Source organism: Lineus longissimus, chromosome 19 (genome assembly GCF_910592395.1).
Source record: "Lineus longissimus chromosome 19, tnLinLong1.2, whole genome shotgun sequence".
Classification (NCBI taxonomy): Eukaryota; Metazoa; Nemertea; class Pilidiophora; order Heteronemertea; family Lineidae; genus Lineus; species Lineus longissimus.
The window spans coordinates 3710137-3733773 of record NC_088326.1 but is presented as its reverse complement, the minus strand read 5'-3'; the positions used below and the strand labels follow the sequence as shown (position 1 = coordinate 3733773).

The window sequence follows — 23637 nt, the reverse complement described above, 5'->3', positions numbered from 1 at the left end:
AGAATGGAATAGTCTAATCAGCGGGCAATAGCTTGATCTGGCTACGAATCGCATTTTGGGGTCCTTGCCGAAATGGCTGGTCAGTGCAATACATTTCAGCAGCTGGAAAAAAAATTGAGGTCTTACCTGTTTGTAGCTTAAGCAGGTTCATCACGCTTCGAGGCAAATCATGTCTTCAGAATGCCGCACATTATTTGCATTTGAACCTTTATAACGGAATTCAGTATGTTTTCACGATATTTCTTCTTTTTTCTTCTTTTTCGTCTAAACACAGTCCTCGTCTTTAAAATATTGTTTAATCAACAGCTAGGGAACTGGCGTGGTATCTACCGCAATATCAACTAACCTTGACGGAATCTATGGTAAAAGCATACGCATTAACATTTGAAATTTTATTCAACTCATTTCGTATACCTTTTATTAGAATCTTCAATACACTCATCTCAAGTTTGGCTGTGGACCTCATGGAGTCATGAAAAGTGAATTAAAACTTTTGTGCGCTTGTCTGACGGACGACACTTGCTGATGAATTATAACAGTGAACTAGTAAGAACTAGTAAGTAGGCCTATTTCGCAGTTGCCATTTGGTGAATACGAACACTCTCAATTTTGACCAATTAGAACTACATATTAAAGCTTGAATAAAAGTGTTTTGAAATGTCATTGATATTGACGAGAATGGAGATGTCTTTGACACCAAATGGGCTTTAAATTTTTGATTGTTGCATTCGTGAACATTATTTTGTTATTTTGGTAAAGAAAGTTATGCCGCTTTTACAGGGTTTTTCGTGGTTTTATCAGTAAGCTGATATCAATCTCCCTTTGGTGGTCGTACACAAAAAGGCGATCCCTCTACGTCCAATAATATGATAAAATTACTCAACAATTGCTCAAAGATATACATGTAATGTTGCAAGAATTTAGTTTTAATTTGATATTATAAATCTGAGAGTGGCCGCGAGCCACTCGATAAACAATGCCAAAGTCACTACATACAAAAGAGCAGCTGCAGCTATAAATCTTTTATAATTAGACGTTTTTATTCCCCTTCTCATATAATCGCATCCCACGGCCATTATATCGCTATGAGATACAAGATGAACCCGAGGCCAGGCGCTCCTCAACCTCCATACGTGACCTCTGATGGCATTTGCCTTTATCGTCTGCCCACGGTTTCAATGAATCCATTGCTTGCCAGATTCATCAAGCGTTTCTCGCCCTGGGAACAAAATGACGAGTTAAAGGCATATCTGGGGTAGCACGCTTCTCCAACAATTGTCAGCCCCCACGTGTCTCAATGCAAACACTTCGCGGCCAAACACGGCATTCCGTGGCTGCCATTACTGTTCTGGTGGGAGTGCGGCCATGACACTTGTAGTTCACGCGCAATCCGTTTCCAATTTTCCAAGTGAAGCAGGCGCCGGCGGTGGGTAGACTCCCGGGGCAGTTCATTGCATCATCCTAATTGGGTCCACTGCACCCGAAGTGTAGCGGTGGGAGACGTCGTAAATGAACCTGCTGCTTACTGACCCATTGACACCAAAACCATTTTTATGACAACAAAACGCGCCTGTGCGCCAATACGCCTCTATAGCTGGTCTCGCGCAACATGTTCAATGATGATAGTTCATGCAATTAAAATTACAATGCTCTGTGTCGAATTCCCGGGTAGATAATGGTAGGTAGGTCGAGTGTGCAGAGCCAGTCAACGGCTTCTGTGTACACTTTTGGTGCAGTCGATGTGTATGTGCCCGAGCGATATTCCCGAGGAAATGGTTCCATGAACTTCTCCTGTGCTTCGAGTAACCTCGGAGTAACCAGACTAACTTACTCTAAGGAGTAACCACGCACGCGCATTGGATCGGGATCTCCCGGCTTGAATAGATTACAACCAATCCAATGTGCATGTCTCCGTGTTTCTGAAAGTCACCAGGTCACTGCTGTGACCAATCTACAGGCCTTGATCGAGACCTACGTACAATTACAAATCGACTAGTCATTCCACAGGGATCTCAAAAATGGCTGCGGAAGGGGATGTTCCGAAGTTGGCCATCACCATCAACCCTGAAGACCCGGATGATGACGTCATGGCGATAATCGAAAAACTCCGACCACGATGGAAGCGCTCGGACGTCAAACGCAAGGTTAGTGCGGCCACGTGTTTCTCATAAAGCCGACTCAGTAAAGCTACGGTCAATATCTAGGCCAATTACGAAGCCTTGGCCTATGCTTATATACTCAATGTGGCCTCTGTATTGATTTAAGATTCACTGAAGTCATCATTATAGAATTTGCCCAATCAATTATTCTTTTACGTGTGTTGTCAATGTGTGTATGGGGAGGAGGTGGAGGGGGGGGGGGGGGTGAGTGGCTAATGGGCTCTTATTTTGACGTGCCTGCGCCTAAACTGAAGATTTTTTCTTGACTATTATGTGTACCTGTGTAAGCATTGCCAAAAAGTGGGATGAGAGCTGTTAGTGACGATCATTGCCTGTATAGAACCATAACATAATCCGTCTGAGTACAATAGAGCCGGACACTCTTTCCAGATGGACGTTTTTTACTTCTACACCACAGTTTACGGGTCATTTGGGCCTGGAAATATTATCTATATGCAAGCCTACAGTAGTGTTAGTATACTACTTGCTCTCTAATCAACAAACAAAACACATAATTATGATAGTAGCCCAGAATAACCTGAATTACTAGACAACGTCAGCCTATTGTGATGTAAACCACGGGGTCATAGATTGAGTGACAAGGCCTTGACACTTCAGTTAGAAAATGTCCCTGTTTTTTGTGCTTGATCTCGATACGATGCAGTTGTCAATGAAAACCCTGAACCCCCTACACACACCCATCAGTGGTCGACCGCCAAATCGACGTCGAAATGGGGTCGAGTTTGGTCGACCAATGTTTTTTTCCGTAGGATCCCTGTCGATAAGAAAAGTTGAAAGCCAAGTTACTTTCAATCGATGAAGAGCTAGTCAGAAAATTGTGGCCAACACGGAGCCCTTGACGATTTCGTTTGCGGCTGGTGCATACTTGAATCTTTTTTTTCGTTTCAGACACTCGGCGAAAATGCTTCCATGGTCAACAAAATGTATGCGTACTACGTCACCAAAACGTGCGATGTCGACGCAATCGTGGTACGAATCTACGGCACAGATTTTGTAGAATATTCGGACAGAGACCGAGAAATCAAAGTGACTTTGTTGCTCTCCGAAATCGGGTTGTCTCCCAAGGTTTACTGCACGTTTGAGAATGGGATGTGTTTTGCCTTTGCGAAAGGAAAGCCGTATGACCTAAAGGATAGAGCGACATTTAGTTGTAAGAAGTTGGCGATGTAAGTCCCTGTTTCGATTTATGCCCTCACCTCATGAAAGGGCTGGCCTGACGAGACTCCTCACACTGATCCGTCGCCAGTTGTACCGCTCAAAAAAGCCCCCCAAAAAGCCGGCCCGTCTGCCGCCTTGATTTTGGTACTGCACATACATGTACCAACCTTGAGCGCATGGTTATGGACCTTTCGTTCTGTGGCCGGCTCATTGCAGGTGATTATAGGACGGTTCCCCCTGGTTTTGGTATCTGAGCGCTTTAAAATCTGAAAAAAATGGCCGCTGCGACAGCCATCTTGAATTTGGTGTCTGCACAATAACAAACGGCCAAGATCATTGCGGATCGACAATCGATTCCATATGTTATGCTCATTTGTAACTCCATATATATGTGATGCTCATTATTTGGGTGAAATGTTTGAGGGAAAGTAATGTCTTTGCCGCTCATTAACAGACAGCAGATTTTTTAGCTATCTCTTCAATTTGCAGGGCAGTTGCCAAGGAATTGGCGGGAATCCACTGCAAGAACACCGCCAAATTAGCTGCTGAAAAGTACGGCATTCCGGTTGAGGTGGACACCGCTCACGAGTCATTCCGTGTGGCATTAGGAGCCTGGGGACCTGAGATGGACAAGTTGGACCCATTGTAAGTGATAGAATTTACTTCAAGCGAACCACGTGACCTGGAAAGCTTTCTTCGCCAGAGTTTTTCCTCACCCAACATATCGTATCGTATTCATTTTCTAATCCAGAGTCACCACACCAGAATTTCCAACCAAGGCGATGGTCAAGGAGGAGATAGACCGCGTCGATCAAATTGTACGTGACCTTGGCATGCCAGTGGTCATGAGCCACAATGACCTTCACCCCGCGAACGTCATTTTTGATCAAGAGACGGGAAAATGCGTGATTGTCGACTACGAATACTCCTTCTTCAATCACCAAGGCTGGGATTTGGCTCAGTACTTATTTTATGCGGCTTTTGGTGCGTATAGACCTACGGTAAAGCAAATTAGAGAGATTAAGAAATACGTCGTGTACTTCTACGTTGACGTGGACGTGTAGGAAGCTTCCTTATTTGGTTGTATCAATGTTGTGAACGTTATTTCCCTTATGATTGCCGCATATTGAAGTAGGCCTACAGTATTTATGTCTTGGAGCTCATATCTTAAGCCAATTGCGTACTACATGTACATGATGATTCACAATGTGTCACGTAAATGGAGTGAGTGTACTGTAACCTTAGTTATATGGCACGGCTTAACCCGCGATGTCGTCTCCAGATCTAGGAAGTTAAGCAACGTTGGGTGCGGTCATAATTTGAATGGGTGACCGGCGCGCATGGGACATTGGGCCACCACATACCGGCGTTGTTCATCGGGGTAACGAAACCTGCCTATTGTCTTTGCACATTACTAGTATTGGGTTGGGATTCTCTTTGCTACAATTGAACTGGTATTTCACACGTAATTTTTAAATTTTTGTAGGAGTCGGGGTTGAAAAGAATACGCCTGAAATGCACCAAACAGAATACAGGAAAGATTTTCTGCGGAGCTATCTTAAACGCCTAAGTATCCTTGACAACTGGGGACGAGATGTCACAGAGCTAGATGTTGATGAACTCTTAGAAAAAGTTAACAAGTTTACCATGGTCAGTCAGTTGAAAATGAATACTAGCTTCCATCGTGAAACAGGAGGAGATAGCAAGAAAACTTTTGCTGCTCTACGTCCATTATAGTAGTAATATGAGGAAGAAAATCACCCAAATTTACATAAAGTTTACTTGTAATGACTTTAAAACGGACTTGGTCTTTTCCAAAAGGCGCCCTTCATAGAATTCACGATGTCACTTTTTATGTAATTTTTTTCCAGCCTCGGTCAGTTGAAGGTTTTACTCATAACAAATGCTGTGACACGTGAACTTTGACATGTGACCACATGAATCCGATGAATCTATAGGGTTTTGTTGTCAATGTTCACGTTTAACTTTACGAGAACACGACGTGAGGGTGAAATGTGACATCGTGAATCGTATGTTGCCCGCTCTTTGGAAGTGGCTTGTTCGTTCGTCACGCATGAAAAGTGACTCAGTGACACATTACCTGTGAAAACGTGAATTCGATGAATCTTAATGTGAGCCTGGGCCTCAGACTTTTCATTTCCCGTTTGATTTCCAGTTTGTGATGTTATTCCACATACCAATCTCCCTGATTGTAGCCTCGAAACCACCGGAAAACTTCGCTGACGATACCAATTGGTGCAGGTAAGTCTTACCTCGACGCGACTTGAGCCATTCCTCCACATAAGTGTTTCACGCGGCGTATATCACACATGGCCTTGTTCTGTGGGAAGCGCAGCAAGGCCATAGTCGAATCAATCTATGAAAATTGGCCTAACCTACGACAAATTATCATGATTAGGGATATAATATAGGCCTACGCCATCTGATACGCTTTTGTGGAGAAAGGTTGTTATTATAAATCTCAGTTTGTGCTCTTGTGAGTGTTTTGCTGTGTGCCACTACGATTTGGTGCCACTTGCAAAAAAATTTCTTACATTTTTTGCTACATTTTCAGAGGAGCTTTGAACGCCTGGAAACTGTACCTTGCTACAAGGAAAGAGCTGCTCGGATTCTAGTGCTGCCTCCTGTCATCGTATAGCAACAGTCAAGGGGAATATGGTTGTGCGACAAAAAAGGGAGTTCTTGAGTACTACTACACAGTATGCGAAATCATAGTGTCATATGTTGTCTTCAAAATCTGTGAACAGTCGTTTTCTTTACCTTGTGAAATGTGCGAAATAATTTAGAAAAAACTCCAATACACACCCTCCATTGTTTGATTACAATCAAGAAAGTATTTTGGATGTTGCCAGATTTTTGAGATAGGAAAATTGGGAATCGTCGTATACGGGATTTTCTCTTACTGTCTGGCGAACCAAGTCCGAAATTCCTGAAGGATTACAGGGTCTTGTGATTGATTAAATAAAAGGCCTTTTTATCAAGGCCCAATTTTCTCTCTTTGTCTATGAAAAGAAAAGGGACGACTCAGTGATAATTCTCAGGACAGCAGATATCTGTGTCAAAAACATGTTTGTTGATATGTCTGGGGGCAGTTGGTTACATACGGTCCTGGTTAGAATCGGGCAATCAACTGCCGATAACTGACGTAAAGAGAAACAGTAAGAAAACTATGAAAATATTGCGTTTTCATCTTTTTATTCTAAAGCTTAATATTAGCATTTGGTGTGTGCAGTGTTGCATTTTAATTTGCCTTCTACAGACAAGTAATGAATTATAACATCTACAAATAATAAATCTTTAAAAGAAAAACGATTTGGCACAGCAAAATAAATTCCCTTTTCTGTTGATTATGTGTTTTGGTATATCTTTCTTCGGTGCCGAAACTGTGGCCTAAAGTACCGGCAATAGGCAGGTTTCACAAACCGAACGACGAAGTGCGAATGTCTATGACGTCATCAATTCCCGCTCAAAGTTCGGGCACGACCGCCACATGTTAATCGGAGTCGTATCGCGGAATTCGCACTTGGCTTAAACAGATACGGGGAATCGAGAATGTAGCTTTACACATACGTACATTAATATTACGAAACCTGCCTAACATAAATTACAGCAAATACATAAAGTGGCCTCTATCGTGAATATAGATTACACTACGGGAGACTACCAGAGCCACCTATAGGCAATGAACACTAGTGGTGAAACGATATGCAAGTTGAAAACAACATTAAAACTAAGGGTTGTACAAGTGCAATATAATACCAAGTACGGATGTTTATTTTGTTTTACTGTAAAACCACCAAAACTCATTTCTCATTGGTGCATTTCTTAAAAGATAGGCGCCCACGGCAACTGTTGTTCCTCCGCATTCATATCCTTCTTCAAAATCTTATTGAAAATCTCCTCGAACATCTTCTTCCGATACGCGTCTGACCCGCTGAGGTCACTGCCAGGAAGGCCAAGGTCAAGGTCGGGTTTCGGGTCCGTCAAGTTGAAGCAGCCAACTTGCCTCATCATGACTTTCTTCTTGAAAATGGTTGCCTTGGCCACAAGACAGCCAGTGTTGCCTGTGGCTGTCTTGGTGACTTGAGTAAAAATGAGGCAGAACGGGCCAAACAATGGACACTTAGGCTTTTTGCAGATTGGCTTTATGTTATTGGCTGCAAAGAGAAAGAAGTTAGTTAGTAGCAGCAGCATTTATCTGCCTAAAGGTCGAGCTTTCACCTCGGGGAAGCATTTAACTTATTTGGTCTGGTAGGAGGGGGCAGTGAGGCTCTCTTGGGACAGGAGTTTACGTTGGCGTTTCGAAGGATTTGCAAAAACTCCCTAGTGTCACGAACCATCGGTAAATCCACAAAACCCTGAAGTTTTGTCAGACGCGGATGGTCATCACTCTGCCATACCTCATCAAGTCGCGACATTCATATGAATAATATACTTATAGCAAGGTCTCGACCACACGTGCTAACACCACTTGTGTGCTTAACGTCATCAGAAAGGATGAATGGGTCATCGTAAATTATCATTTAGTCCGACTCACCTGGGGTGCTTCCAGAAAGGACGACTCTCTTGCCTCTGGTAATGACCAAAGTCAGGTTGTTGGCGCGCTTCCCAACGAAAAGACAGACTGCAATTGGGAGAATTCTTTATGCAGTACAGTATTGGACAGGTGTTTTAGAATACCGGTATACCGTACTATATTTTTGACGTTTTGGATATCCCAGGCTGTTATACACTTATGCCCTTTGCTGTGCTCTTACCCTTCAAATGTTGAACTACCTGTATTATCCCGTAGCACTTAATTGTAGCCAATAGCATCCCGCGAAGTTACTATTTATAGCTCACAAGGTCATTTGCATAAGATATTGATGACGTTTTAGTCACGTGACAGTCGGACATCGACACTTATTTCTACGAATTTGAGCTTATTTCAAAGTCAGTTATCTTTGACCCTGCATTGTTTTTAGCATGAATGATACCATAGAGTCAGAGAGAGAAATATTCAGAACAATTATGTAGTATTTCCAACACTCGGACATGTGCCAGACTAAATCTAACTGCCCTAGTTAGAAAGCCTGAATCCATTACGAAACCGCATGTTTGTCCGACATTGCCTGTAATTCAGCGATGGGGAAATAGAGGGCAGCAGCTGCAGTGACGTCATCTTCGCGGAATGCTATTAAACTGAGCCAGTACGTAAGTAAGCAACTGCTCAACCAATGACGGCGATGCCTGGCGATTGCATGGAAGGACTTACTCTTAATTTTGCGTCCACGGCCAAACCTCCTCACGGAGAAACACAAACTGCATTTGTTGTTCTTGCACTTGAACTTTCGTGTTGTGTTCCCTTTGGTGCTCTCAAATTCCAGGTCTTGGCTCTCGCCGATCCCCACAATGTTCAGAGTCTCCTCAAGGGCAGACTGGTAGGGCTCCTCTAATTCTGAAAAAGACAATTGAAGTTAATTCAATTTTCTAGTCATGTTCTCAACGAATAGTCACTATGAAATGTGCCCAGCAGACCGGAACAGGTAAAATCTATCGCAACACCCGGGCGAAAATTCCTACATCATCAGGGTACAACAAAACCGTCCACTAGTTTTTGAACCAGCCAAATCTAGTCGTCAGCTGATATTATATCTACATAAAGATTTCAAAGAAAAGCATATAATTTGTGCATTCTTTCATGTGATATTTAGAGGACGAAGTCGTCAATTAAAATAGGCCCGTGACAGGCACTGTGTGAGGACATGACATGCCTGGATAGCGTTTTTGAAAACTTGGCCTATTTCTACTGAAAAGGCCAGGGTTATTTTATAGGACTATTCTCTATAAGCGTCTTTGAGACGCTCAAGAGCCAAGAGTTTGCTCTTACATTATTTCGTGACATGACAAAAATTTCGAGTAGACTTTCGAAAGCGCACCCATTCTGGAATTAACTACAGTTGTATTAAACGGATTTCGCAATTTCTGATTTCAACATTGCTCGCAAATATCGATTCCACCACAATGGTACCCTCCTCTTCTGCTTTTGATGCAAATCAATTATGAATTGTAGCCGTGAAATGTTCACTTACATAAACGTTGGCGAACAATTTGCCCACTTTCATTTGGCGGTGGACTGAATTCAGCGTTTGGTCCCGAGTGATTCTGTATACAATGAACCACTGTTTGCAGTGTATAATGCACTATGCGCCCACTGCGCCTCGTTTTAACGCATCGGTTATGGTCAGACAAACATAACAGCTTGAATTGGTGCAAAATATGCAAGCAATGAAAAGTCGACTTTACATGGGACCAGTTTGTTGCCGCATGATGTGATAATCTATGTACAAGACAACTAACTCTCGTTTGCGAGAGTCTCCGCAAGACCTGCAACAAGAATCAGTCGTGCCTGCCCTCATGACCATAATGACCGCAGCGGTAATTGCCGTAGGTCGCAGCGATATCTCTCGTTATTTGCGGATCGCTTTAAGGTGAAACTATAGTGACTTAATTTTGTTATTCTAAGAAACACCCGAACTCATGCAAAACCCACAAAATGGTAAAAGTATTACTCCGAGAACATTCTGACCTTTGGACCGCACTATGGCCTCCGGACAATAACTTGCCTGATTTTTGGTGTTTGAAAGAGTTCTGGTGTTCCTAAGATAGGCAAAATGGAGTCACTTTAGTTGCACGTTCATGGACAAATCGAGGGTTCAAATCGACAAAAGGGTTCTACCTACCGGTCCCCTCAGTGAGGTAATGAGAGAAACTCTTCACCCGGTCTGCCTCGGTTCTCTCCTCGGGTGTCAGAAGATCCTCGAAACCCCCGAGCTGGGCCACAGCACCACAGACGAACAGAGTCAAAACGATCGCCAAATACTTCATGTTTCTTGCAAGGCTGTCAGCCGAATGACAGGCGAACCTCGGCGATATTAACGATATTAAAATTCCCGCACGTGATCAGTCGTTCAAAGGACGGATGGAATGAAATCAGTCCTCGTTCCCATCGGCAGCTTGCAATCATGTTGTATAGTTGAAGTCCACGTTAGTTATAAAAGCTGTCACGTTATGCAAGTTTTTGATGCATATATAATTAAACACGATTATTGTATGCCTTTTTAAATTTCATTAATTTATTGATGCATATTTAAACACTAGGAAACTTGTTTTTGTTTACAGTGGTTTGGTAATTTTCGAAATCAATAAAACCGTAATTTCTTACCTGAATGCTTCTTCGAGAAATGTTACGGCGAATAAAATGTTCAAATCATATTTTCAATCCCTCCATACACATACGAACGCATACGCAAAATGGACCTTCAATTTGAAAACGCCGCCCCTTTTTACTAGCGTCATAAAGAACACCCTTAAAGAAACATTGCATCATCACAATATTGCTCGTAACAGATATGAAAACGTTAACGTAAACAAGATAGAATTAGCCCAACTACGGGATTCAATAATATTGCACCATAGAAATAGTAGAATATATCACAGTGGTTAACAAAATAACAAAGATATCGCAGAATATAATAGCATAAAGGAATAAACTTAAAGGTCTCACTATCATTTGATCTTCAGTGAGACTTTTATGTTTCATTTACATGTACGATAAACAGCATTATTACAGTACGTGACTTAATAGGACAGCGGTTTCAAGTGAAAGTCTGACGAACAGCCTGTAGCCTAGAGTATTCCGGCCTTACTAACACTGATATATTTTTTACCATGAATAATGTTAGTGAGAGGTCTACCAAATAATTCAACGTTAGTGCACACAATGAATATAATCTTAATCTGAAAATATATATACAAACACTGTACATTTACTTCAGAGAAAAGGAGGAAAACTGCATGCACAGTTTTATTTTTCAATATTTCGACCAACCTCAATCTGAGCAGGCCTAACATCTTACATCTTAGTGTTTTTTTATATTGCATAACGTCTTCCTACCAAACGTATACTTCGTCGAGCCAAATTGATTAGTCCGACATGGTCCGAACAAACCATACCAAGCTTTTATCATATACCATATCCCTATACCGTGGGTGTCCACGCGCCCCTTCGGAAAAAAATTGGTTCCCAACTCATCCGATAGGGTGGAGAGTGGATGCCGCCATTACCAGTAACGTGTGCAAGTATCAGTTGATCAAAATGGCGGGTGATACCGACGCCTTCTATCGAGAGAGTGAGTAACCAAATGCCGTGATTCCCCTGGCCTACTCCGGCTTATCCACGCGATCCTGGAGTAACTTTCGCTCCAAATATCTCCGTTTCATGAAGTTAGTTTCAATGTTATGTAGCTCCTTTTTATCATCAATGAACTTCATATATTCCTCCACACTCTTGACCGCAGCGTCCCAGTCCGTGACCCTTTCGACACCATTCAAAGCCGTGCTCGACAACACGTTCATTCCGCCTTCGCGTTCGAGTTTGCATTTTATAACATACCGTAGGCACGTGCGGAAGTCTTCACTTTCCATGTTTTGAACCAACCCTGAAGCAAAAAACACATATGGAGCTTTTAAAATACTTCATTTGGCTTCAGTAAATTTTATGTAGGAAGAAACTGAACGTCGATATTTGTATTGGGACACTGAACGTGATTAAAATATGCGCTGGAACCTATGGCCAATGCCCCTGGACGGAACGTAAATCTACGTTTATGGCTTCCACTTCTCATCGGCCAAAGGTCCTCTCGCCTACTCACCCATCCACTTGGCCGCCTCCTCATCATGGACGATTGGCCGCACCCATGTTGACCTTCGAACGTCCTTGAGACCGGTTGCCTTGGGAACGTAGATGGTCCACAGGATGTCCATGACCTCGTTCTTGAAGAGACCACGTGCCTTACTCTTGCACTCGTCCGGCGTCACGTAATGGCACAAGGAACAGTTTCCTGTAAAGAGGCGGTGATCAGGGAGGGTAAGGAAAGTGCGTCACGTCAGGGTTCTACATGTGCAGCACATCTTGACATGTTGTTGAATGTACATGTACATGATGTTAGGTAAATAAACGGGTCCAGACGTCAATTGCGTAAAGACAAAGAATAAGTGTATGTTCTTATATACTGTAGCCCTTAGCACTTTATAACGCTCTCAAAGCGCTTTTCATTCATTTTGAAGTCTTACCCAGAAACCTCCGCCCAGTATATGTGTTATACGTTCACATTCACTATCTTGAATCGTAATCTCTTTATCATTGATTGTGTAACTTACGTAAACAAGACGATCTCGAAACGTCTGTCTTTATCTTCTCAATGACGTGGGTGTCGTATATGGAGCCAATGTAAGTAGGGTCCGTTGCGATGTGATGGAGCTCGGCTCGGTTTGCCACACTGCCTACACCTAGATAAAAAAAAAACTTGAGCAGGCTGGCGATATGTAGTTTATTCTAACTCCAGGGATGGAACTCCCTAAGGAACGGAATGAAAAGATCGAGGGGCACAAACAGTGGTATCATGCTGTGGATAACATGAGTACGCTTATTTCAGTTTCTGTGTTCCTTAAAAATGCACCACCTACTGGTGAAATTTTGCACTCTGATCTGTGACCTTGAAAAGTAGGTCAAATCAAAACCCCGGATGTACCTACCTATTGCGTAGAGTTTACAGCCCTCCAGCTTCGCCTTATCCGCCTGTCTGTGCGTGTGGTGCTCGTAGTAAGATCTTCCGTCTGTCAGGACCACGCCTATCTTCTGGACATCTTTCCGCGCATGCTGTGGGCGAGATGGAATAACATGTATGTTCGTTTGTGACGTCATCCCATTGATAGGCGAGGCGATGATTTCTAAAGGAGAGCTCGTTGTAACCCCGGGGGTCAGTTTTAAAGATGTCTTTCAGGATTAGGGTGTTTTTTTACTTACATCGTTAAATGTGGACCTCATGTGTTCTATTGCCAAGTGTGTATGTGTCAGTCCCCGAATGAAGGGAATCTTTTCTAAAACGAAAGGAAATGATCATCAAAAATACAACGGAAAGGACTAAGACTTGTCAAAATATTATGAGTCACAACTCATATCTCCCTGCAAACTGATGATTATTATCGCTATGCTACCGACAACTTTATCACCGCGATTAACGATGAAAGAATCACCCGCCTGTGTCCCATCCTGGACTACCATGCCATACCAATCGCTACAATAAATAACTCGAATTTTTAGTTCCAGCCTCACCCGAAATCAACCCCATTTTCCATCTTTGTTCGTTTTAAAATGACAATGGCGGGAAAAAAGGAGATCCAAGGGGGACGTCCATGCCGACCGCCAGTCGGGTTTTATATCGATTGCAGATCGCACCGATCATCGATTCTCCTCACAGATTCCAGCAATGACTATATACGCAAACGAGAGCTTTTGGTCACATGATCAAACAGCGTGACTTTCCAACATGGACGCTACTACCGGTAGAGAGAATGTGCTTGAATGTTGTTATGTCTGCTCTGAAGAATGCGTCGGTATACCAGTCCAAAACCGAGGTTCAATATCTACCTACCTAGCGCATCAAACAGCGTATCCTTCGAGTTCCACCGCCCAAGAAGAATCGGCTCCACAAGATCGTCGTTGTAGGGTATCACCCCAACCCTCACGTGTTCTTTACCGATCTGCAGCCGAGTCACAACGCTCTTTATAAAGTCCTTCTGCACCCTGAAGTTGTGCTCTCCGATGCTCGCTGACAGGTCGAGGAGGAAGATGATGTCGGCTTGGGAACCGCAACCTGTGGATAGATGTTATTTTGTACATTTAGTATATACTGGAGAACGATTAAAAACAACCTGCTGCATGTGCGATTTGGGTCTTTTGATGGTCGTTACCGCTCCCCACCAAACGCACCAGCGGGAAATGATAACCATATACCCGCAAGTGTAGTTTGCCCACGGCGACAATAGTAGCGGTAAGCATACTCGTCTAGTGGAGTCAGCCTTGGTGTTATTTCGGTTATGTCCCGTCTTCCGCACGGGGTGTTATGGCTCGTGGTGTTCCGCTACGGCGGCGAAGAGACCATATCCATTCACTCTTCAGCAATTCCTTTGGAACTTGTAGACATTACCGCAGCCGCGATTCCCCCTGCCCTTCGCCCCGATTTCCTTCAAGGAATAAAGGGACAGGTGATAGCCTATTGACATTACCATTCCTTTGAAAGGCATTGCCGAGCAATTTCTGTTTACACCATTCGTTCTGGTGGTCGATCCAATACTTCAGGACAAAGACTTAGCTCACTGAATTTCCCTCAAGGAAGGAAATCTCCGAACCTACATGTTCTGACATAAACATTCGTTGGAAAGCTCTTGATGAGCACTTTCTGACTTTACCATTGATTTTGGTTAAGGACCTAATCGAAAGACTAATCAATTTACCTCTAAATACAGTATCAAATGCGGTTGCGATCTCGTTGTCGGAGGGGTACAGGTCGCACCTGCTGAAGAAGGCCTTCAGCATCTCCCTGGGAAGTTTTCCATTCCCCTGCAGCTTGTCAAACACATCCTCGTACTCTGAAGAAAAGGAGGATTTTTGTTTTAAAAAGATAATCTATTCCCTCTTTCATTTGCCACATATCATCCTCCAGCCTCTTCAAACTGGATAAGTGTCGACCCTTCAGTATATCATTCCACGACAACAACAACAGAAGCAGAGGACAAACGGAACCAGAGGACAAACATAACAAAGGCAGACACTCACTTTTCTTTTTCTTCATGTACTCCTCAACCTCCTCGAATTGGAATGGCGTTGATCCCTTCTGGATGCCGTGCCGCTGTTGAACTCTGGTGCACACTTTCTTGTACTCGTCCACGAAGCCTGACCATGATTTGTTGTGCCACATCATCGTCTGCAATTGAAGAGGAACTGTCACTTTGTAATTTCAATTTCGTCGAATCTTCTTCATCTCATTTTCTTTTTCTTCGGTGTTCCGAAGATTTTGCAAAATGTTTGCTTAGCCACTGAAACTCAGCGGTGACGAGGCCATGGGAACTCAGCGGTGTAGATGCCATTAAAACTCAGTGGTGACGAGACCATTGGAATTCAGCGGTGTAGATGCCATTAAAACTTAGCGGTGACGAGGCCAAGGGAACTCAGCGGTGTAGATGCCATTAAAACTCAGTGGTGACGAGGCCATGGGAATTCAGCGGTGTTGATGCCATTAAAGCTCAGCGGTGACGAGGCCATTGGAACTCAGCGGTGTAGATGCCATTAAAACTCAGTGGTGTAGAGGTGATTGCAACCCAGAGGTGCCAGAGGCCATGCAGGAAAATCAGTGGCGAAGAGGCCATTGAGGAAACTCAGCGACGAAGACAACGCTGAATTGGCGGATTACGTTATGAAACGGAGCAAAGAAAACGGAGGAAACGGAGTCGGCATCGCAAAGGAGGAGAGCGTGAGTGAATGCGTCATTTCGTAGTCTAGCTTACTCTTTCATTCGGTAATACCTCGGTTTAGTATTAATGTGTGCGAGAAGAGCTGCATGCAATTGGCCCTGGTATGACATTCGAGGACGCGAGGAGGGCGGTCATTCTGAAAACTGCATTCATTCATACCTCACGTTTCAGCTTTCTCATCCGTTTCCGTACAAGCCAACCTCGTACCCACTTCTGCAGAATCAATGCCGCATCCTTGCGCTGTAATCTGTTGATTTCATGGCAGTGAAAAGACCTGGAGACAAGAATTTTATATCTTTAACTTCGACATGAGGACCATGCACTTGAAGTGAGTCTTGAGATAGGAACCAGGTCGGCCAAATTAAGTTCCTCGAGGTTGTCAATAGAGGTCCCGCCGATCTCACAGCACATCGAAGCTACGTGTACTAATATTCGTTTTTCGTGCGAGGATGTATCGCTGAATCAAATACGACCCAACTTTGTCAACTGACGACCACCAATTCGACCCCTGTCTGCTGCTGAGTCCCCCTTTTAAACGATCTCATTCTGGCACTCTGATTGTGACTTTGTCCTCAATGGTCCCCAAATGAGATGAAAAGAAATTACACGCAACTACCACGGAATACTTTGCAATACCCATTATAAACTGCAATTGCGAATATAACGGATTCACGGAGTTCATCTAAGAATTTCATGGCGAACTTTCCGAATTATTGGTTTCATCGAATACGAGTTTGGTGATAACAAGTGGATCCTGGGTGATTTAAAGGACCACATTACTTACTCCACTATGTCCCTGTGCGCCCGCGCATGTTTAGTTTTTCCTTTCGGCATAATGTGGCGCTCGTAAATCTTCATCCGCTTGTCCGTCTCTCGGGCAATCTCTTTCTCTTTTACGATTTCTTCTCCGGTTTTCTTCTCATACAACCAAACGTTGTAGTTGTTGTCAAACATATAGCTTTTCGGTGGCGGCCCACCTAACCGGGGGAATTGGGAATTCTCTCTGAAATAAGAAGATATAGTATTTTTAACTGAGTCTATGCTTGTTATTACATGCGTACACCATCGGTCAGAACTTGATTGACTCACCTCACTTCGTACTTGAGTCCATGCTTGTGGTTATGTGCGTACACCATCGGTCGGAACTTGATCCACTTTCCTTTCGGGACGTGTGATTCGTAGTACACCTCTGAAATGAAGGCCGGGGAAAAAATGAAAGCTGTAGAGACGTCTGTGAGTCGTCCAATTCAAAGCTTGAACTGTAATCGGTTGAGCCCTTCAAAGGTAACGCAGGTAACGCAGTGGGGAATCGAATCTTGTTCTTTATCTTCTAGTGAAACATGATGGTTACGCCATTAAAAGTGCGAGGGACCTTCGCCATTGACTTCTGTCACTGGCAGCTTCCAACAAGTCTTCACCAAGACCAGCTGCCGCACCATCTCGCTTCAAATACACATCGGGACAACAAAAAAGGCAACGGAGCAATTCTAGAATTCTCCTCTTTCCCGACAAATGCAGGGCCTCGGTCAGTATTGGCAAATCAGAAGCGATCCTGTGCTTCAGGGCCTTTCCTTACCAAGCGGTTTCTCGTTGTCAGTGGCTCCCGGAGTAGTCTGCCAAGCCTTTGACTGCTTCATATTCTTTGTCCAGGGGCGAGTCCGCGTAGTCCTGGAGTGCCGCCGGTCTGCAATGTACTCGTCCAGGGGCGATGTCCCCACAGAGAGCGCTCGCTTGAGGCCGCGGCCTTTGTAGGCTTTCTTTGCGCGCTTTGAGGTCGTCGAGGTGATGCTCCGGTTGGTCTGGAAGTTGTCCGCACTCGTTGGCGTGCTGCTTCCACTCCCTGACGCTAGGGGGATAACCGTGTATTGGTTTCCGTGCGGGTTGCTACGCCAAGTCTAAAATTGACATGCAAAAAATCTTATTTGAAATCATGACTATCAAACAAAATCTTATTTCTCATAGAGCTTTTTTTGTGGTTAGATCTTGCACTTTCAAAGCACTTTTTGAAACATGAGGTCTGAGCCGCTGAGACAAACAGTTAATTTATGTTTTCGAAAAAGCACTACAGATCTGACCTTTGACAGTGGAACTTTCATGCTATGACGGAGGAGTTACCTCTCAACCATTAAACCATATCTGAATGAACTTTGTCTACTGCAATCGAGTAGATAACTGTATTCGGAGTTACTTACCCTGGCCATTCGACATTTGAATTAACTGGCAACAATCCAAAACACCTTCACTCAGAAACGACCGGCGTCTCTTCAGTAAAACATTAACTAATGATGTAGCCCTTAGTAAAGAGTACCTTTTGCGAAAATTCAGTGTCGATATAGCACTTATCATACATATGAGATAGTATAATGCGATCCCTCACCGACTAGGATTTTGAATGACCACTTCAAGCCCTTACTTCCCGATTTTTTTGTCCAGGATTGATTAGATATCTCTATTCCAATAACATTTACCGAATTCAAATGTCCCAAATGGTAAAACGATGACCCCCCAAAGTTAATCATTACATATAGCGAAATAAAGTTAAAGGGAAGACTAAAGGGAGATTAAACATATCAGGCAATTCATGAGTACAATGACCTTCACCCTGAGCTTGACTTTAAGGCTGACCTTGACCTTGAGATTGCTTACCTTGCCAGACGGTGACCGTGACCTTGCAGAGAGGCGTGACCTTGAACCGCCGTCTGGTTTCTTTTCCGAAATTCGCGCATATTTGTCCAACGCCTCCGCAAGAATCTGTTCATCCATGCTCTTGTTCATCTCGCTGATTGATGGGATTCGCAAGGAACTCGTGTGATCAGGCCACGTGATCTGGCCTGTATAGTTATTTACCAACCCACTAGGCGTCGCCAATCGTCTGGTATCCTCAGTGATTGGCGGGAGTTTTTTAGTCGAGGAGATATGCTTTGCTGTGACGTACTGCGGGCTGTTGCAGCGGTCAGGAAAGAAGACCCCCGAGTTTGTGTCCAAGGACCCCCTGAAATAACAATCAAGCATTTCGGTAATCAGCATCTTGACTCTCAATGTATTGACATTGCTCAGCTTCCCGACAACGCGCGTCGGCGGAGGCTTTGGAGGCTACGGAGGCAATTAGCGGCGTGTACAGAAATCCGCAGCGATCACAAACTCCCCGTTGGAAACACATGGCAGGTGGTGCATGGAATACCGAAATTAGAAAAATTCCAGGTTTAATTAACTCCGGGGCAGACTAGTACTCCGAGTACGGTTTTTTACGTCTCTAAGCTAAAAAAATCTTTCATTGTGAAAGACCGCCTCATATAAGAGACTATAACCTCGAGGACTTCCTTGGGCTCATACGATAGCGCAGCGCGGTCACGCCTCCTTGCGGCATGTTTCGAACCTCTTGGTCTAGACTCTGTTCCGCAATATTGCGTTAAGTTAATCAACTGAGCTTTTGCTATCGACTTGGTTGCTCTGTACATACCCTTTAACTTCTCATTATACATACTTCAACAACAAACCACCATCATCATTTATTTACGTGGACATTTTAGTCGAGATTGCGATGACCTAACGTGACCTACTTTCAGGTCAGCTTACTGCTTCCCCTGCCGGTAATCTATTACTTTTCCAAAATGCGGCTGGGATGAACCGGTTCCCGACCACCTGCCGGGCATTCCCGTAACCAATAGGGAGGTTTCGCAAAGCCCCCGAAACGTCCACGTGAACGCCTATCCCAATGTTCGACTTCGTTATCAGAAGGTCAACCAATGAGATATGCGTTTACGTTGGCGTTCGGGGGATTTGCGAAAACTCCCGGCGCGGCGCGGTGTCGCCATTTTACCAAGACACCCGGCCGCCGATTTGAATTTTTAGTTGGTGTGATGAGGGACTAAATATCGTATTCATTATATCAGTGGTAAATAAAAATGAAATTGACTTGAATGTATAGTTGGTGTGATGAGGTAATAAAGAATCATAGTCATTATATCAGTGGTAACTAAAAGTTAACATTACAATGTCGTTCAAGTTGTTCTCTTAAAGATCATTCACTTGGCACAAGTAATACATGTATATGTGTATTACCACACTGAACCACATTAAATATCGAAGATATGAATATTTAACACGGCTTGACATTGTTAAAGCAACAAACCGAATGAATGGCACATTTTTGACATGGTTGTGATCAATGACGGTGTAGAAGGAGAAAATGTCCTTCTGGAATAAGTGTTCGGCCTTATTAATTCCGATGGATTAAGCATATGGTATGTGGCCGTGACTGTCAATACCTCAGAGTTTAAAAGCGCATAATAGAACCTTTTTGTTGGCCGGACCTTCTATCCTAGGACATTTCAAACTTCTACACCCCTGGAAAAGTGTCCGATCATTGTATTCTGACGGATAATAGCATTGGTTAATGGCCCACCCTGGAAGCTGGTGCGAACAAGTGTCCAAAAACGCGTTATCCTAGTCAATACTACCCTGGATGTTGACGGGTTTAACAGCGTCCCAACACTTGATTAATAATCAAAAGCTATGAGAATCCCGCATCCCACCAAAACATGCTTTTAACCCGAATACTGAACGAAAACGCGTATACCTTTATACATTTTTCATCAGTTTCCATCAGTTTGACAACTTGCGCGATGACAGAAGTAGTACTTCAAATATTAAAGTGCACACTATAATTTATAAACAAACCTACCTCAAAAGTTGTCAATATCTCTTCCTTTGATACTTGAATTGGGACAGGAACAGTATCGCATTTGTCAATTTGGTGTTAGCCCCTATAAACGAGGCTGAGTCCAATATCAGCAACTATGAAATATGTACTCAACGGGTACAAAGCTTGCCGAAAAATTGATCCGTCGTCATTGGCAACGGCGGTTGGTTCTAAAATGTGTCACGGTTGCTTTTATCAACCTCTGGATTAAACACTTTGTTTTTGATTGAGACGTTCACTAATGGGTTGATTACCGTCTGAGAAATAACTGTATAGACGCGGGTTCTAATTAAAGGGGACTGTATAGGCAGGAGCATAGGGTTGAATTTGCCATCTTCAGGTGACTAAGGGCACTGGGTCATGTTGGACTCCGCACCAATTCAAATATTTTCCTCGTACATGCCTGTATTGTTTCGACGTACAGTGAGATGCGAGAGACCCCTATCGTCCACTTGGTGTAACTCTATCTTGTCTTCTTAAATGCTGCCTATAGAGTCACTTTAAGTGGTGCCGGATCATGACTCTATTACTTTAGCTAATACCAAAAAGGTTTTGTTAAAACTAAAGTAATGGCATCACCGGCTACAGTAAAAGCAGTCAGCACTTTGGTGCTATCACGCTTGGACTATTGCAATAATATACTTTACAATGCATCTGAGTCAAACTTGAGGAAACCACAAATAGTACAAAATTCAGCTGCAAGTCTCGCCATGAGAGTGGCTAGAAGAGACCATATCACCCCTGTGCTTCGTGACCTCCACTGGCTGCCTCTGAGGGCGCGCACGGAGTATAGGATCAACGTCATGGTCTTTCGGGAACTGCTCCGTCCGCAGAACCTCGCAGACTGTGTATCGGCTTATGCTCCGGCCCGCACTGTCAGATCAAGTAATAAAAGTCTATGCCGGGAGGTCCGCACTCGCAGGGCGATTGGATCTTCAAGCTTCTCTGTGGCGGGCCCAAAACTTTGGAACCAATTACCAGATGTTTTAAAATCCATAGCTAACATCAAAACTTTTAAGTCACACTTAAAAACATATCTTTTTAGGAAGCACTTTTTCGGTGACAATGCACTCTAGAATGTTTTATATTCATCTTGTCTCTAATTGTCTTACCTAATGTCTTATAGTCTCAGTTTTATCTATTATTGTTTTACAGCAAAATTATTGTATGCATTGAATTTTTTTTTTTTTTAAATTAAATGTAAAGCGCCTTGAAGTGTTTTACAAAAGGCGCTATATGATAATGATAATAATCCTCGCGTCAGGTTGGGTCAGATTAGGTTACACAAAGTCTCCAACAGGGTCTCTCCTATCTCACAGTTCATTGAAGCTATTCATGCGTATGCATATTAGTCCTGAAGACCACCGCCCGCTCAATATATGCCCCTAAAGCGTCTGCCCATGGTCCCCCTTTAATAATTAGCTCTCGGGTCTTACCGAAAAGTGACCTCTGTTCACGGAGTATCAGCCTGAATGATCTTTTGGTAAAGTTATTCATTTAGACAAAGTGACAAGTTCACGAATTGTCTGATTTGAATATTTTTTCCCGCCCTTGCCATTAAGTAATAACACCATAAAGGCTCAAAATTATTATTTTTGAAGGTAATCGATAAAATATGAACATAAATGTAGGTCTTATAGTTTGGTTCGTAAATTATAATCACCGATGTAAGATATACATGTACTCACATTTTATGGCCTCTGTGCTGCTGAACGCCGCAAATCCCTTTACTTCACACGAACGCTGTCCCCTCACCCCTGAACACTTTGAGTGGTGCGGCGGCGCGGGTCGTCAGACAGGCTCTTCGCGAAATTGATCCTTTCGAAAATCCAGAGAAATTTTCCGAGAAACGCCTCCTCCTTGCGGGCGGTTCGTTGTAAAGTGAAAAGCAACTAATCCCAAGGAAGTTGATCCCGAGTAACGCGTCCTCCTTCGCGGACAGTTCGCTGAGAAATTTCCCCTCTTCCTGCCTCCCGGTCCTGCACTATATATTATACCAAATCTAGATCAGCCCGGGGAATCTCCCAGAGTACTCTGGATGACTAAGACTGCCAGGTCCGTAGACGCGAAAGCCGCTTTGCCGGAATTCCTGCCGCCATTTTGTCCCGGACCAGCAAAGGAGTCAAGCCGTGTGTTGAAAAAATTACAAACTCGAGTGTTTTCCCCAAAACTAATATTGCAAAAACAACCGCAACAAAAACGAGGAAGGTGGTCAAATTTACCACTCCAACTTCGGACATGTTCCGGAGTCAGTGCAGGAGAGACGGAGAGGCAAGACTGACTGAAGCGGCAATGTTTTCATCTGCAACAGTTTTTGCCGTGTTCAGTTGGAGCTTGAAAGCCCGCGACGGTTCCTGACCGCGTTTACCGTACAATGGTAGATCAGCAACTGGAGATATTCCTCAAATGACGCCTGCTGATTGGCTCATTCTTGATAACAGCTGCGGTGACGCAGAATTTGGGACACCCGATTGGACAATGTGACCGTCGGCGAATGATTGACGGCTTGTGCGTGTGCCAATTAATAATTACTGGTTATTTTGCCGATTGTGGCTCGGGTCGTGGCTGTTTCTTGTGAATAATTACTTTTACTTGCCCTTATCACTTCAAGCTAATGATGTTGAATAGCTCAGCCCTGATTCTTTGTCACTATATTTATTCTAGCACAGAAGTACATATTTGCCAAATAAAAGTCCGCTAAACTAACTTCTCTTCGCATGATCCTCGTGAATAAGTCAGTTGACTAATAGTAAAACTGGGACCCAACACCAACCATTCGACACCATGGCAACTGAACGAGTCACGTGATCTGTTCAATTTGTCTGGTCTCTTGACCAGACACTTTTTCCGGGGAACATTTTCTTCTTCTACACTGGGCTCGTAATCGTGCAGGTGGTCGTGGGTTCGACTCTCGGAAGGATCACCGCTTTTTTTGTCCTTGAGCAAGGCACATGCTTCTCTCCACCCACTAGTAGCCATTTTTGTTCAGTTTCCTCACGTCTTTCTTTTCACTCTTAACACCTTCAGCGCCGAACCACGTAAATCTAGGTGGCCCAAATCCCACCTCCTCTTTGAGCTGGTTATCGGAGTCTCATGGACTTCATGAAAGAACTACGCCATTGCCATCTTCAGAGCAAGGTAGGAACTGAGACGACCAAACGTTCATTTCAGTTCCTACCTTGCCCTGAAGATGGCGTAGTTCTTTCATGAATTCATTTGAAG

The 23637-nt window shown here is 43.6% G+C and overlaps 3 protein-coding genes across 3 annotated transcripts; 1 reads left to right on the top strand and 2 right to left on the bottom strand.

Moving 5' to 3' along the window:
* The first annotated feature begins 1612 nt into the window (after positions 1-1612).
* Positions 1613-6706, top strand: LOC135502776 (ethanolamine kinase 1-like). The gene is made up of 7 exons (XM_064795874.1): positions 1613-2144; positions 3069-3346; positions 3828-3983; positions 4090-4322; positions 4825-4988; positions 5515-5600; positions 5914-6706. Exons 1-7 carry the CDS (start codon positions 2019-2021, stop codon positions 5972-5974), a joined length of 1104 nt encoding a protein of 367 aa, XP_064651944.1. The 5' UTR covers positions 1613-2018; the 3' UTR covers positions 5975-6706.
* On the bottom strand, positions 6538-10271 carry LOC135502778 (uncharacterized). The gene is made up of 4 exons (XM_064795876.1): positions 10082-10271; positions 8614-8796; positions 7897-7983; positions 6538-7516 (listed from the first exon to the last, which is right to left on the bottom strand). Exons 1-4 carry the CDS (start codon positions 10224-10226, stop codon positions 7185-7187), a joined length of 747 nt encoding a protein of 248 aa, XP_064651946.1. The 5' UTR covers positions 10227-10271; the 3' UTR covers positions 6538-7184.
* Positions 10272-11552: 1281 nt separating this feature from the next.
* LOC135503409 (uncharacterized) lies at positions 11553-23394 on the bottom strand. Its single transcript, XM_064796970.1, has 14 exons — positions 23189-23394; positions 18360-18705; positions 17290-17608; positions 16803-16902; positions 16498-16716; positions 15873-15987; positions 15019-15166; positions 14697-14831; positions 13835-14056; positions 13207-13280; positions 12936-13059; positions 12561-12689; positions 12053-12241; positions 11553-11839 (listed from the first exon to the last, which is right to left on the bottom strand). Exons 1-14 carry the CDS (start codon positions 23392-23394, stop codon positions 11562-11564), a joined length of 2604 nt encoding a protein of 867 aa, XP_064653040.1. The 3' UTR covers positions 11553-11561.
* Between the last annotated feature and the right edge of the window lie 243 nt (positions 23395-23637).

Bases quoted from the DNA above. Each gene is read 5' to 3' on its own strand.
- LOC135502776 (XM_064795874.1), top strand. From the start codon at position 2,019: ATGGCTGCGGAAGGGGATGTTCCGAAGTTGGCCATCACCATCAACCCT. The intron at 3,347-3,827 runs GTAAGTCCCTGT...TTCAATTTGCAG, and splicing joins AGTTGTAAGAAGTTGGCGAT to GGCAGTTGCCAAGGAATTGG. The intron at 3,984-4,089 runs GTAAGTGATAGA...TTTCTAATCCAG, and splicing joins ATGGACAAGTTGGACCCATT to AGTCACCACACCAGAATTTC.
- LOC135502778 (XM_064795876.1), bottom strand. From the start codon at position 10,226: ATGAAGTATTTGGCGATCGTTTTGACTCTGTTCGTCTGTGGTGCTGTG. The intron at 7,984-8,613 runs GTAAGTCCTTCC...TCCCAATTGCAG, and splicing joins CCGTGGACGCAAAATTAAGA to TCTGTCTTTTCGTTGGGAAG. The intron at 7,517-7,896 runs GTGAGTCGGACT...TTCTCTTTGCAG, and splicing joins CCTTTCTGGAAGCACCCCAG to CCAATAACATAAAGCCAATC.
- LOC135503409 (XM_064796970.1), bottom strand. From the start codon at position 23,394: ATGGCTACTAGTGGGTGGAGAGAAGCATGTGCCTTGCTCAAGGACAAA. The intron at 18,706-23,188 runs GTTGGTGTTGGG...TTGTTATTTCAG, and splicing joins AGTTGCCATGGTGTCGAATG to GGGGTCCTTGGACACAAACT. The intron at 16,717-16,802 runs GTGAGTCAATCA...TTCTTATTTCAG, and splicing joins GGACTCAAGTACGAAGTGAG to AGAGAATTCCCAATTCCCCC.